Source organism: Sinohyriopsis cumingii, chromosome 10 (genome assembly GCF_028554795.1).
Source record: "Sinohyriopsis cumingii isolate HCF-2022 chromosome 10, ASM2855479v2, whole genome shotgun sequence".
NCBI lineage: Eukaryota > Metazoa > Mollusca > Bivalvia > Unionida > Unionidae > Sinohyriopsis > Sinohyriopsis cumingii.
This window is the reverse complement of record NC_142970.1, coordinates 107,131,492-107,148,165: the sequence shown is the minus strand read 5'-3', so window position 1 is coordinate 107,148,165 and position 16,674 is coordinate 107,131,492. Positions and strand designations below refer to the sequence as shown.

At 35.0% G+C, this 16,674-nt stretch overlaps 1 protein-coding gene across 1 annotated transcript in view; it reads right to left on the bottom strand.

Moving 5' to 3' along the window:
* Nucleotides 1-215: 215 nt before the first annotated feature.
* LOC149790788 (trafficking kinesin-binding protein 1-like) overlaps nt 216-16,674 on the bottom strand; it is a 178,498-nt gene continuing 162,039 nt past the window's right edge. Inside the window, exon 18 of the mRNA XM_089973262.1 lies at nt 216-14,387. Within this exon, the coding sequence (XP_089829388.1) occupies nt 13,694-14,387 (694 nt within the window). The 3' untranslated portion in view covers nt 216-13,693. The remainder of the gene's footprint in view (nt 14,388-16,674) is intronic.

Genomic DNA, 16,674 nt, shown 5'->3' with positions numbered 1-16,674 from the left:
TTTCAGACTGGTTCTGTGTCTGTGTACTTGTGTAGCTGTCTGGTTGTCTGGTCTTATTGCTACAAGATTAGAGAAATGCTTTCAGACTGGTTCTGTGTCTGTGTACTTGTGAAGCACAACCAATGATTCATTGATATAACGGGGAAGTGTGGGTTATTTCTTCATTACACATAAATCTTGAAAGATGGGTGAAATAATTAAAAAACAAGTGATAGTTCCAATTCAATTCTATATCTCTTTTCTGGCATTATTATACAAGAGAACACAGAAAACAACACAAGCTTATGAATTAGATATATCACAAAGAACATGATGTCTGCAAGATTACAATCTTATTGAATCAAGCGCTGAAGCGGGAATCTTTCCTAACAATAAGTAACCATTGTGAGCAAATGCTTAAAAACAATCTGTGAGGTTGCTTTCTGTTGCATTTACAGCAAATGCTTAAAGCTGTGAGGTCGTGAGGTTGCTTCCTCTTGCATTTACAGCTATAGATGGACAGAGAGAGAGGGTGTCTCGATATCCCAGGTGTTTTTTTCTTCTTCAGTAATCATTACTATCATATGCAGTAGTACCTCACTACAGAACATTTCATTACAATACTTTAAAATATTGTGAATTTATGGCTGAAATTGATTTTATCATTTACTTGAAGTTTTCACATGATTATAACCCATTACAAAGAGTCTGTATACAAAACGTACCCTATTAGAATGCAATTTAACATAAATGATATGCATAATAATATATTTCTGCTTGTAATTTAGGCAATATTGCCTAAAACGCAGTACAGTTGAATGGCTCCTGTATAATTATATTATTTTACTGCTTGGCTTTAAATTGGTCAATACCTATGGTAAACAGTATTATGTCACTGTACTGCATGATTTAATTGGTAAACACCTTGTACACTAAATTAATGTCAGTGTCAAGTTAAATTGTCATTCAAAATAAGAGAAGCATGCAACATTCAACACAGCATACACTGTGTGCATTACAGAACAAATATTGATATATAATATATATAACGTGTTCTTAGTAATGTACCATCTCTACTTACTTATAATTCGAGTCCAACTGCAAAACTGCATAAACCTGGATCTGCTGTTGCATGATGGTCCAGCAGATCTGGGTCCAACAGTAATCAATAGAATAAATAACATAGACTCTGATCTGCCAATAAATTATGCCACGGCTGATCAGGTTCTATGTTGCCTGCAGCTGGATGTGACTTGTAAAAGCAAACATGTAGTAAATAACAATAATTCTTTGGGTGCTTTCCAATCAAACATGTCTTACTTGTGATTTTTCATATGAAGTCATTGCAAACAAGTGTTTTTGTAACACTGAATATCAAGAAAGAATATCCCTGCTTTCTTCCTCTTTTTATTATAAAGCAAAAAATGGTTAACTTGCTCTCTGACTTCCATTCTGTTTTATATTAGATTACAAACTACATTTTTATAAACAGTTTACTGGAAATGTATCTAGAGCAGTCATTTTCATCTCATCCTTACTGAGACTCATAACCACAATTTCCAATTTTTCGGAGAATTCATCCTCTCGGTATCTTCTGCACTGTTCCTACTCAGCAATGAAACATATAGGAGGTATGATTGGTGTAGAAACGGCCTCACAAGGAATGACAAATTATAAAATAGCCGTATGGTTGGTATATAAATAACCTAACATAGAATGAAAAATTATAAAATAGCCGTATGGTTGGTATATAAATAACCTAACATAGAATGAAAAATTATAAAATAGTTTATGGTTGGTTGCATAGTATTAATACATTAAAGATTCAAATTCAGTTCAAATTAGAAGCAGGTATATTTAATTTTTCAGTGCAAATGATTGGCTACTATTTAAACCTTGACAATGAATGCTTTAAATTTAATGACTGACCAGTTTACATTTCTAGCAGTTTACACAGGAAAACCGGCTGAAGAATGTTAAACAATTGCATATTTACAAATAAATGCTGTTTTTATGGGTATGTACATATTAGGAATTCTCCTTTTTCAAAATACAAATGTCCACAACAACTAAATAATTGGTCTGAACACACATATATATGTCGAAAGAAACTGTTATGTACATGTACATCAGGAAATAACTGGAGACACAAAATTCACAAAAATCTAATAATCTACGGCCTAATTTTTTCTTTTAAAAGGAATCCCTGATAAGCCCATTTCTTCTGTCTTTTCATTCTTTTCAACTGCTGAGTATTGAAACCATCTTGTGAAACTTCAGCAAACAGTACCAATTAGGAAAAATATTTTCTAAGAAGTTAGCATGTTAGTTGTCAGTTGAATGTTGTAACTCAGGTAGAAGCTGCAGACTTTCAGAAACTTTGACAGTCTAAAGTGTTGTCCTGAGATCACTGACCGGCTGACATAATAAGAGTGGATTGCCAAGAACGTTTGATCAGTAAGTTGCAATCTGTATATATTTCTTTAAATGATGTTGATTGCTTATCTTATGAAAACAATTATTTCACATTTTTCTAGTCTTGTATCTTCATTTGTTTCGGAAAGCATATCAGCATTATCTTTAACCAATGATTAAAATTTGCCAAATTCTTTAAGGCATTTTTTTTATAAAAAAAAGGATAAAATTGTAGAAATGTTTTTTCTTTAGTAGTAGTGACTGCATTTGATGGTGGCCTCTTAAGATAAGATGCTTCAGTAAATTTGTTTCCAAATTCTGTGTATTTTCAGTAATGGCAGCCATACCTGATTGCAGACTGGTATCATCTGTAAAAACATATTTTGTCTGGATAGAGCCATGTCATTTAAAGGATTTCTGATTTTTATGAAGGTGGCCCTACATACATTCTGTGAGACATCATTTGTATAAATCAGAAAGCCCTTAATGCCTGAATTGTTTTAGAGCCAAATTCTTGTCAAATTCAGCTGAGCATTTTCTGTAACGGAGTTTGTCTAATTTTTGTAATGGTGACCATATACGATACTGGATTGGCACCATTTTCTGTAAAACTGGGTTAAATTTTGTCAGGTATTTTTTATAAGTATTTTACATGAGTCAAATAACTTCTCAGAAAGAGACTCAGAAGTAATCACAGTAATACTTCCCACATTAGTAAGTTTTTGGATAACAAACATCTGGCTACATCTGCGAAGATGTGATTTTTATAAAATGATAGGTGTTGAAGTAACACTCAATGATATACAACAATGAATGAAAATACCTGCACTTTTAATTTTTACGTTATTCCTGAAACTTTGTAATGAAAACACTTTATTTGTTATGCAAAACTATATTTGGCAAAAGAGAATGGACACACAAACCGAAAAGAAGATACCAACATCTTGTAAATCACTGATGAGACCAAACCAGTGTCTTTTGCAATTGAATATGCATATAATAATAATAATACAATGGTAAGTTTAAACTTTCACTTCATATGACTTTTACATGCATTGCAAAGTTAGCAAATGACACAGTTGTTAAAACAAAAGTAAAAACTGCCTTTAAAAATCTACAAAGAAAATATTTGAGCTAAACCTGAGAAAACCTTTCACTGTGACTTTCATTTTGGGTGTGGCTGGATGTTTGGACATTCACACAAATGTCAAAGTGAGAGTGTGGCTGGATGTTTGGACATGCACCTAATATCAAGTGAGGGCATCGTTGGATGTTTGGACATGCACAAATGTTAAAGTGAGGGCATGGCTGGATGTTTGGACATGCACGCAAATGTCAAATTGAGGGCATGGCTGGATGTTTGGACATGCACGCAAATGTTAAAGTGAGGGCGTGGCTGGAAGTTTGGACATGCACGCAAATGTCAAAGTGAAGGCGTGGCTGGATGTTTGGACATGCACGCAATGTTAAAGTGAGGACGTGGCTGGATGTTTGGACATGCACCAAATATCAAAGTGAGAGCGTGGCTGGATGTTTGGACATGCACGCAAATGTCAAAGTGAGGGCATGGCTGGATGTTTGGACATGCACGCAAATGTCAAAGTGAGGGCATGGCTGGATGTTTGGACATGCACGCAAATGTCAAAGTGAGGGCATGGCTGGATGTTTGGATATGTACCTAATATCAAAGTGAGAGCGTTGCTGGATGTTTGGACATGCACACAAATATCAAAGTGAGGGCATGGCTGGATGTTTGGACATGCACGCAAATGTTAAAATGAGGGCGTGGCTGGATGTTTGGACATGCACCAAATATCAAAGTGAAAGCGTGGCTGGATGTTTGGACATGCACACAGATGTTAAACTGAGAGCGAGGCTGGATGTTTGGACATGCACACAGATGTCAAAGTGAGGGTGTGGCTGGATGTTTGGACATGCATACAAATGTCAAAGTGAGGGCATGGCTGGATGTTTGGACATGCACACAGATGTCAAAGTGAGGGTGTGGCTGGATGATTGGACATGCATGCAAATGTCAAAGTGAGGGCGTGGCTGGATGTTTGGACATGCACACAAATGTCAATGTGAGGGCAAGGCTGGATGTTTGGACATGCAGGCAAATGTCAAAGTGAGGGCACGGCTGGATGTTTGAACATGCATGCAAATGTCAAAGTGAGGGTGTGGCTGGATGTTTGGACATGCACACCAATGTCAATGTGAGGGCATGGCTGGATGTTTGGACATGCATGCAAATGTCAAAGTGAGGGCATGGCTGGATGTTTGGACATGCACGCAAATGTCAAAGTGAGGGCATGGCTGGATGATTGGACATGCACGCAAATATCAAAGTGAGGGTGTGGCTGGATGTTTGGATATGCACACAAATGTCAATGTGAGGGCATGGCTGGATGTTTGGACATGCACGCAAATGTCAAAGTGAGGGCATGGCTGGATGATTGGACATGCACGCAAATATCAAAGTGAGAGTGTGGCTGGATGTTTGGACATGCACCTAATATCAAAGTGAGGGTGTTGCTGGATGTTTGGACATGCACACAAATATCAAAGTGAGGGTGTAGCTGGATGTTTGGACATGCACACAAATATCAAAGTGAGGGTGTAGCTGGATGTTTGGACATGCACACAAATATCAAAGTGAGGGTGTAGCTGGATGTTTGGACATGCACGCAAATGTCAAAGTGAGGGTGTAGCTGGATGTTTGGACATGCATGCAAATGTCAAAGTGAGGGTGTAGCTGGATGTTTGGACATGCACACAAATGTCAATGTGAGGGCAAGGCTGGATGTTGTTGTTGTTGTTGTAGGGTTTAACACCAGGGCAAGGCTGGACATGACATGCACACAAATGTTAAAGTGATCACTGCATTGAGCTTCCAACAAAAAGACAGGTCTAACAAAAATAATGAAAATCAGAATGCACAAATTAGGCAAGAGGTTGTAATTATTGCCCTTATTAGGTAGGATCGCTGAAATTACAGTCTTGATTAGGCTGGTGGCAGAAGTTACACATTTAATTAGGATGGTGGCAGAAATTACACCTTTAATTAGGATGGTGACTGTAAATACAGCCTCAGTTATTCAGGATTTTTTGATAATAATAAAGATTACAGAGTGGGGGGTACAATAAAATATACAATAGTACACATGGTCAGTCTCACAATTATCACAGATTTATAAGTCACAACTTTGGATCAAAAACTTAAATGGTATCTACGAAGTGCAGAAAACAAAATTAATTTTTTTTAGTATTAAAATAAGAATCATGATTCAAAGAAAATTATACAATTAATAACATGACTTTATCCTTAAAAAAGAATGATAAGCATTAATATGCATCTAAAGAGGAGAGGGATCCCAGTTTAATGGATGTTACCCAATCTGGGAACTTAAATTACAATAAGGTCTAATACAATTTCAAATTCATGGTCTGAATCCAACAGGTGCTGCTTCAACTCCTACTAAAACCAGAAGCATTCATACAATCTTGACTATTAACCTCTGACCCATGGATTATTTGAGATCCTCTGCATCAAAAAAAAAAAAAAAAAAAGAACATACATGTACAAGGTCCAATGCAAATGTTTGGATACTTAGCCAATTCAAAGCATGAACCAAAAGCATACAAATGGTGACCAACAAGTGACTGTTTCATGGTTTTTTAATGATCATCACAGAACGTATGTAAAGGTGGGGTAGTTCACTGTGTGTAGAATAACTTCCATCTTGCAGTATGGGGTAATTCAAATGACAAAAACATAGCAAAGCTGGCACATCTTCAAAAAAGAGCATTTGGGCTAATATCAATCCAGAAAGAAAGCAAGGAAAGTTTAGCTGGTAGGTTAAAAATATTACCTATTAAAGACCGAATCTGTTTGAGAAAAGCCAAATTAATGTACAGGATATCTCAGAATAGTGCTCCTGAATATTTACAATCACTATTCCAGTATAGGCTACCTGGTAATACTCCCCACCTGCGATCCATGTCTACCAAACAGTATAAAATTCCCAAACCAAATAAGGAGTTATTTAAAAAAAGTTTCCAATACTCTGGAACTCTGCTCTGGAATAGTATTCCAGCTGAGATCAGAAATGCCCACTCTATTTCCTTCTTCCAAACCCAATATATCCAGTGGCTTCAGAGATGCAGCTTAAATAAATAAATTCCTTTGTATGAGGGCCTCAAGGTAGATTAGTTTTTAGCTAATTGTGTTACCCTCTTTAAATAAGGTCATTATTATTATTATTTATTATTATTATTATAGATGGTTCACTGCATCTGTATATCATTATTACCAGGGCCGGCACAAGTTATGTGTCAGCAAAATGCTTGCACAAGGAGCTGTTTTCAGAGGGGTATCAAATTGGAGAAGACAAGGGGTTCAAAAATCAGACAAGTGAGCTAAAATGAAACAAAACCTTTGTATTTTCTTTGTATGAAAATCTTTTTATTTGGTCACAACTTACATCAATTTCTTACAAGCTTTCATGTGAGCAAATATGGGTGGTGGTGTGTGTGCAAATATGTTTCACACAGGGTTATGCACTGTCTTGCATTGGCCATGATAACTACATATGTATAAAAAATTCACAACTATGAAATTTCAGTGGTACATCTCATCATTTTAACAACCTGGCAGCTTGAGATCTAGAAACATAATGCCCAAATATTTCTGCCAGGAGATGTTTATGGAAAATTAACAACTGAAGAATAAGAATCAACATTTCCAAAACTGTCCCTCACTCTCTCTATCCCTCTCTCTCTCTGCATCTTGATGCAAAGAGACCAAAGGACATGAAAAAAGAACAAAATGTATACAGCAGAAGTTTTTGTTAGAAAATCATGATTGATAAAAAAAGGACACTAGGGTATAAATATATAAATTTTAAAACCCTTGCTTTTGGGTTAAAGGTCTTAATTACTACATAGAAGTAAACAGCACCATTACTTATGAAAACAAGTGTAACAAGAATGGCACACTATACACCAGCCCCGTGTTTAATAAACCTCTATGTGTGCACTAAATGGCTGATTCTAGAGACCAATTAATGACCAATTAATCTCAATGATCTCATTCTTTGGTCCAAAACTAATTATGCAGAAACCATAATTTTATTATTACCATGTCAACATACTTACAGCTCTTTTGTATCGCAGGTGCAAGTGACCCACAAAGTTTGGTTAAGGTAATTACTCTAAAAAAAGTCATTCTGCAAAACCCATTTTCTTTCATCGCCAATGACCTCTACCTTTTAATTTTGATCACCAAAACAATTAACTTCTTCTATAACTCTGAACACTTTAGTCAGGCACTTTTGTCTAGAACAATGTTATTATGCAAACATGTTATTTCTTCTTGACCTGTAACTTCAAAATCAATAGGCTTTTTACTTACCAAACTTGTAAGTTGTACACAAACATTTGTGAACTTTCTTAAATCAAAGATATTGTTTTGCTTTAACCACTTTTCTTCTTTCAGTCACAGTGATCTTGACCTTTGACCCTTCTGACCACAATATAGTTAGGATTCTTCCTTACCCCATGTACAAGCAATCCACAAATTTTGATTTAGTTATGTGTTTTTAGAATTCACGTTACTGAGAGGAAACCTTTTGTATATTTTCAGTCAGTGACCAAACTGTTTTCATTTTGACCTCAAATTCAAGAGCTTTTTTTCTTAACCTAAGTGCCAGCCATCCACAAACTTGGTTAAATTTACATTTGCAGCACTTTTGTGTAAACCATTTCTTTTTTTTAGTACCACTGGCCCTAAATTCTGATTCTTTGACCACAAAATCAAAAGGCAGCTTTTTTACCCAGACTGCACACCATCCACTACATTTCATAACTGTACAGGTAGGATAACTTATGGTACTGTGCCAAAATCATTTTCCTTGTCAGAGTCATTGCTACCTTAACCCTGATCTTTTGATCCTGAAATAAATAGGGTGTTTTCGTACCAACATTTCAAGCCATCAAAAAACTTAGGTAACTGCAGAGGGATGGATGGATGGATAGATGGAGCGATGGGTGGAAAACATCATAACAAAATATGCTACACCTGATGGTGGGCATATAAAAATAGCTGGAAATAAGTAATTGATGTAGTTTAATTTTCACCAAATAAAAAAATTAAATTATATTTAAATTATAGTATGTATAAATTTATAAATTACAAAAATTCAAGTTCTAAAATGTCAGAAGATTGGCATACAAGACATAATTATTAATGGATCAGTGCCATTTAAAATTTATACCATTTTATCAAATACTAAAGTAATACACAAGCATATGTCACAATAAAGATTCAACAATGTAAAGAATTTAACAGTACATGTAAAAAATTTAACATTACAAGTAAAAAATTGATATTTTTTGTAATGGTTATATCATCAGGCCTCTCAGATACATATGATAGGGAAATCACTGAAATATAGGGATGATAATGTGCTTAATTTACCAATGAAATACACTTTTATATCCTCGAACACACAAATTATCTATATTAATAATATGATGTATCTGAAAAAATTCTTTTAAATATACATAATGTATTGAAATAATAATTGAAACATACTGAAATAATGATTTAGACATATATAATTTAATTAATGCTACATCATTTCTCCACTGTACTAACTACATCCGTTATGATGAAAATACTTGTAAAAGAAAACTGGATTATGATTTCCCCTTAAATTACATAACTTTATTATTGAGGTAATGAAACAATACAGAGCAAAAGAATATGGACAACAGGCATTTTACAGGGATAATCAGTATAGCTGTGGGGCTGTAGATTTCCCCAAGAACAATGTCTGAAAATCTTTAACAAAAAGAGGACTAAGTGGATATCTGGCAAGAAAATCATAGTCAGTTGGTTGAGACGCAATTGTAATCTATTCATGAGGTTCTATTGCAACCACAATCAAAAGAACTTATAGACCAGGGGTATCAAACTCAAACAACCACCCTGAGGGCCGCATGAGGGCATTTTCGATGGCCCAAGGGCTGCACCACCTTTGTTATTTCTCATGACACCTTGTGATGCCAATCATTATTTGCGGGCCACATGATATGACTTGGGGAGCCACATGTGGCCCGTGGGCTGCACGTTTGAGACCCCTGTTATAGACCAAACAAAAAAGGTTTCATCTCTGTATCATATGTACAGACTGTATCATATGTACAGACTGTATCGTATGTACAGACTCAGATAAGCATTAAACATAATACAATATAATAAAAACAATGAAAAATTATATGACAAAAATACCGTATCTGATCTAATACCAGCACATGCTGTAATAAAAGAACAGCTCTTTTGACAAAACTGAAGAAAAAAAACCGTCCCTTACTGAATGCACATTTGTTGGTCCCAGCATGCCTTGTGGAAGGTTAGCTGCTGCTAGAACCTGCCTAGAACATTATTAATTTTTTTGCAAATTACCACTTTGCATGCCTGATGTTATGTAACCACTTAAATGAATTGGATAATTTAATCTCAAAGACAGATTTTATTTCCATGATTTCTGAGCAACACTAAAGGTGGGAAAGGCACAGGGCATATGCTGTAAAACATTTTTTTTAATGCAGAAGGTTAACATACATGGCTTTTCACCTATTGGGGCTAATATTTTGTTTGGATCACTATTACAAAAAGAATGTGCTTGCTGTCTGAAGCACACAGCTGACCGAAATGGCTGTTTCTATGCGTTGGGGAGATGTACATGACATAGGACGGTTGGTTTGTGCTTATAATGACAAGCTTAAACCTCAAGTAATTTACTAAACTAACAATATTTTAAGCTCCATGTGTAGGTATTACATCAAATACAATAAAAAATGATTCACAGTCCTCAAGAAATTATGTAGTCACTCACTGAGACTGCACATGACTAAATACAGTGTAATATTGGCTCTTTGCTTTTCTACCAAACAACAAATAAAACATACAATAGATCACATATCTTTGAGTCTCCAACTAAATCTCCAACAAAAATAATAAAAAACAACTCTTTTCTCAAAGCAAAGTCAATATCAAAATAAAATGTATAAATAAGTCTTATACATTCTGGGATCTAGAATAAAATAAATTCAGGGAATGTACTACATAAGCAAATGAAAATAAATCAATTTTTTTTTTAATCAAAGCAAATGAATTAAGAACTGAGAATCTAAGATATTAAAGAAAGCAAACATCCACAGAAATCTCTTTGCATGGTGAATAATTAATTTAAGCTATTACTGTCATATTTATGCATTACAAAATAATCATTTTGTTTGTTGAGATTTATATTATTAATTTCAAAACAGTGCAATGTATTTTTTTCAAGGGATGTTTCAGAATTAAAAGGGGGTGGGATTGGGGAACAAAGGCACTTCTAATAACATAACCAGCTGTGCTGGTAATCACAATTATTACAAGATTGTGACAATCTGATATTCTTCTCTGCAGTTAGCCATTTATTAGTTTCACAAACAGACTAGGATAACATAAGATAGTGGACCAATGTATGCACATCAAATGAAAGACAACTACTTCAAAAACTAATGACCTTGACCTTCATACCAACAAAGTGACACTGTAAATAAATGAAGCAATTTATACACTTTAAAACAAATCTTTCCAAGCTGTGAGAACAGGAATGGAATATTCCTAGTGTTTTCCCTTGATCATCTGACAGAGCAGGGTGCAGTTTCCCTATAAGGTCACTAAATGCTGGACAATATCACTTTTGTTGTTGTTGTTGTTTTGTTCTAGGGTTTAACTCCATTTTTCAGCACAGGATAGGCTATACATGGCAGCCAGTATAACTGGTGGAGGAAGAACCCTGGAAAACCCAGGGAAGAACCACCGTTCCACGAGAAGCTACTGGCAGGCTTTCCCACGTACCCATGAATATAACTTTTGAGGGCTGAACTGTTCAATCATGATGCAGTAATTGCAATACATATTTTCTTGTGCAAAAAATTAACGAAATGTTGCTTGTTTAAAAAAATTAACTTAAAGTTTTGTCACTGAATTGGCAAAGGATATATTAGGGTAAAAGGGAACACTGTCTGGGAAACATGGTACATGGTAAGGACAGGACACAGCTCCACACCATTTCTTACCTATCCCCTGACATCAAATCCAGACATTAGTTTCATTTTCTTACCTATGCCCTGACATCAAACCCAGACACTAGTTTCATTTTCTTACTCATGCCCTGACACCAATTCCAGACACTAGTTTGATTGTTTTACTTATACCCTGACATCAATTCCAGACACTAGTTTCATTTCCTTACCTATGCCCTGACACCAATTCCAGACACTAGTTTTTTTTTCTTACCTATGCCCTGACATCAATTCCAGACACTAGTTTGATTTTCTTACCTATGCCCTGACATCAATTCCAGACACTAGTTTCATTTTCTTACCTATGCCCTGACATCAATTCCAGTTTCATTTCTTACCTATGCCCTGACACCAATTCCAGACACTAGTTTCATTTTCTTACCCATGCCCCGACATCAATTTCAGACACTAGTTTCACTTTCTTACCTATGCCCTGACACCAATTCCAGACACTAGTTTCATTTTCTTACTCATGCCCTAACATTGATTCCAGACACTAGTTTCCTTTCCTTACCTATGGCCTGACACCAATTCCTGACACTTGTTTTATTTTCTTACCTATGCTCTGACACTAATTCCAGACACTAGTTTGATTTTCTTACCTATGCCCTGACACCAATTCCAGACACTAGTTTGATTTTCTTACCTATGCCCTGACACCAATTCCAGACACTACAGTTTCATTTTCTTATTCTATCTACAAGCCAGAGAAGGACTACGACAACCAACTAGAAATAAGACAGCAACTCAGAAACAAAGCATACAGTATCTCAACTTTTCAACAATAAAAAAATCATTATTGCACAAAACTAAAAATCATTTGTTCAAAACACTATGGTGATCTATCAATACAGCAAGTATTATGTTAAAAAAATTCTATTCTATGTCTATGTCTATTCTATGTCAATTCTATGTCTATTCTATGTTCCCAGTATTAAATGATGTATCATCAATCAATTACTGTGGAAATTGACATTCATCTCTCTGAACAGGTGCTTTATTTCTGTAAAACTTTATTAAAAAAATAAGAGCAATCATTTTCTTAATAGGAATTAAGTAAGCACACAATATCTCTACTTCAAATCTATCTATTGTATTTACTCAGTTATAAGACGGGTCCAACTGCAAACAACATAGACCCTTACCTGCTGTCACATAATGCACCGGTAGATAAACGTATGTTATTTGTTCTACTGTTTACTCCTAAGAAATTACACCAACCCAGATCTGTTGCCGTATTATGCAATTGCAGCTCTGGCTTGTGCAGTTTGCAGTGGGACTTGACTTACAAGCAGGTAAAGACAGTATCTATCTATGCAACTATCTATTCTTCTATATACCTATGTATGTATCAATTACCTGTTTGAAAAAAAAAGAGTATTAACTAAAGACACAAAGAATACATTTTTATGAATGAACGCCTAGCTTGTGATTTCAAATATTTACTAATAGTAAGTGATACATCAATGAAAATCAGAAAGTCATACATATATGCATATGTATATGTAAACTGAATCTTGGCATTTATCTTTTGTATAAAAAATGTGCCAGTAAAAAGGTCTTTTAAATGCATTTATCAAAACTTAATAATACCACATACACTCACTTATGACACAAGTCCAACTGCAAACTGCACAAACCCAGAGCTACCACTGTATAATGCAACGGCTGATCTGGATTAAACAAGTTTGTTAGAAGTAACCACTATAATAAAAAACAAAGTCCCTGATCTGCCCATGCAAGGCAGATCAGTGGCTATGTTGTTTGCACATGAACTTGCCTTATAACTGAATATATATGGTAAATTATTGTATGTTTACACAGTTTGTGTTCCTGCACTGCCAGGGATTTAAGGATTAGATACATGATAATCATTATAGATAAGTACTGAACACAAATAAAATATCAAACCCTGCCACTAATTTACTGAAAATAAACAAACATTTAAAGAAAAATTCTGAATTATGATTTTTAAGTATTCTATTTTATCTGCTATTAGCGCAATGTCTTACTTTAAAAAAAAATCTAAATTCTTTTGATGCAAATTATAAAAATGTAAAAAGCAGTTTCATAAAAAAATGAAATGACTGATGATAATCCAATCTGTGATATAATTTGAATAATAAAACATCAATGAATTTACTAATGTCATATTTTTTCATAGGATCCCATTTCTTTTGAATGCTGTCAGTGCACCAAGTACACTACCTGCAGCTTTCTGCCCAACTGAGGCAAGGTTTCTTGGCCTCTCAGCTGAACTTGAAGAAACAACAGTCACCAAACCAAATGCTTGTACCTGTGGTTCTGCACTTGCTCCTGTTGTCATAGAAACACCTGATGCCTTTGTGCTACCCAAGGTTGTCACAGCAACACATGAGGCAGCAACTTTAGGAGATTCCATTTTGGGGGTTAATGCCCCTGCCACTCCAGAGGTTGCTCCTGCCACACCTGACGCTAAATATCCATAGAGTGAAAAACTTTTGCTTTTTAACTTATCTAAGAACTTTTCAGCAGTAGTTTCAGCTGTCGGTGTCTTCGCAGAAGTTGGCGTCCCAGAAGAACTAGAAGTATGAGATGGGGATACTTTACACGTATCCGTTGAGTTTGTCATTATACTTGAAGTTTGACTTCTGCTCGAAGAAAATACTGTCTCAGTTACCAAACATGGAAAACGACATGGATTTGTTGGCAAATCCTTTGGAAAGTCTGTCTGGGGACCTGGTGGAGAAATCAAGTCCCTTTCATTCAAAATGGAAGCTAGTCCTAAAGACATGCTGTATGTTCGAGTGCCATGGTCATCATGGAGATCACTGGACATTCTTGGTGTAGAAGACATCGAAACAACATCAGTTCTGAAAAAAGTATAATGTTACAGTAATTATTCAAAACATTTAGAAAAATGGTTGGTGAAGTTTGTTGTAAAAAAAGAAACTTTTAGATGTCATAATTTTTCAGGAATACATTTTTATACAAGAAGTTTTTGCAATTTTGAATAATTTTTTAATTCTGGAGTGAATACAGAATCATCCTTCTTTACCTTGTAGTTCTTAATAACAATTTCAAGCCTTATTTGATTTTCCATTGTTCAAGAACAAATTTTATCGTGATTAATTCAATTGTAAATTTCTAAAAGAAAGGTCAAAGGAAAAGCAGAAAATAAAACACATATTGATAAGCATGTTAAACCTCAAATCATTAATCTATGTTATCTTCCTGCTCTGATTGCATTTTATATGGTACTGTCAAGAAAATCTTGCAGTTCTACAGTGATTAAGACAAGAAAGCCTGTTTAACACCTGCTCTGGAAACAGGGGAATGGCTTGCGCATCTTTGTAGATAGCCTCAACAAGTTGCATGTACAATTCAAACTGTCCTAAAAACTGAGAGAACTACATTTCACAATTCATTAGGATGCTGACACTGATATAAATGAATACGTAAAAAAAAATTACATTACTCACCTGTAATTAAAAGAATCTCAATCATAAAAACAGGAAGAATATATCAATCACCCGTTATTAAAAGTGGAAACCTTTAACACACTAACCCTGGAGCTTTTTGTCATTTTTGCCTGAAAATCGAGTAGGAAACACATTTTGAAAGCTATTTCTGAATAGACTCGAAAACACCAAATCCCCAGTCATCTTTCAATAACATACTGCCTAGTGGTGTTAGAAACATCGATTTTCATTGGCAATTTGACTTGCGCATGAGCAGAAGGGTAAAAGTTGGACTTCTCTTCATTTTTTAAATAATTTCTTTGGTTGCTAAACGGAGCCATTATTTTTGTATGGAGACCACTCTTTATTCCAAATGCCAATCTTATCCTACTTTTTGCAAAGGCTCATCTGTCTGTTTGCAGTTCATACCAGTTTGCCTTACATCTGAGACCAAATAGTCTAAAATCCGGACAGAAAATCAGATTCCAACCACAGGTGAATTTTGGGTTAAAAAAGTCGGGTCCAAAAAATGAGGTTTTTCTATGTTTTTTTCTAGTGCAACTAGATATTCCAGATTATTTGGTATCATTGTTGAGCTACATCTGTCTACCTTTCTATAATACCACCCACTTAAGTGTATCATACATGACCATGACGCTACAGAGCTCGGCAGTAGGCTACTACCTCCTGCCCCGTAAAGTCGTTGCAAGGGGTTAATGTGTTAAAGTGAAAGCTGCCATCTCAAAAGTTTGTGGTTAAATTTCAAACCTGCAAATATGTAGAACAGGTGTATTGACTGTACCATTCAAATATGTAGAACAGGTGTATTGACTATACCATTCAAATATGAAGAACAGGTGTATTGACTATACCATTCAAATATTTAGAACAGGTGTATTAACTATACCATTCAAATATGTAGAACAGGTGTATTGACTATACCAATCAAATATTTAGAACAGGTGTACTGACTATACCAATCAAATATGTAGAACAGGTGTATTGACTATACCAATCAAATATGTAGAACAGGTGTAGAACAGGTGTACTGACTATACCAATCAAATATGTAGAAAAGGTGTATTGACTATACCATTCAAATATGTAGAACAGGTCTATTGACTATACCATTCAAATATTTAGAACAGGTGTACTGACTATACCAATCAAATATGAAGAACAGGTGTATTGACAATACCATTCAAATATGTAGAACATGTGTACTGACTATACCATTCAAATATGTAGAACATGTGTATTGACTATACCAATCAAATATGTAGAACAGGTATATTGACTATACCATTCAAATATGTAGAACATGTGTATTGACTATACCATTCAAATATGTAGAACAGGTGTATTGACTATACCAATCAAATATGTAGAACAGGTGTATTGACTATACCATTCAAATATGTAGAACAGGTGTACTGACTATACCATTCAAATATGTAGAACAGGTGTATTGACTATACCATTCAAATATGTAGAACAGGTGTATTGACTATACCAATCAAATATGTAGAACAGGTGTATTGACTATACCAATCAAATATGTAGAACAGGTGTAGAACAGGTGTATTGACTATACCAATCAAATATGTAGAAAAGGTGTATTGACTATACCATTCAAATATGTAGAACAGGTCTATTGACTATACCATTCAAATATTTAGAACAGGTGTACTGACTATAC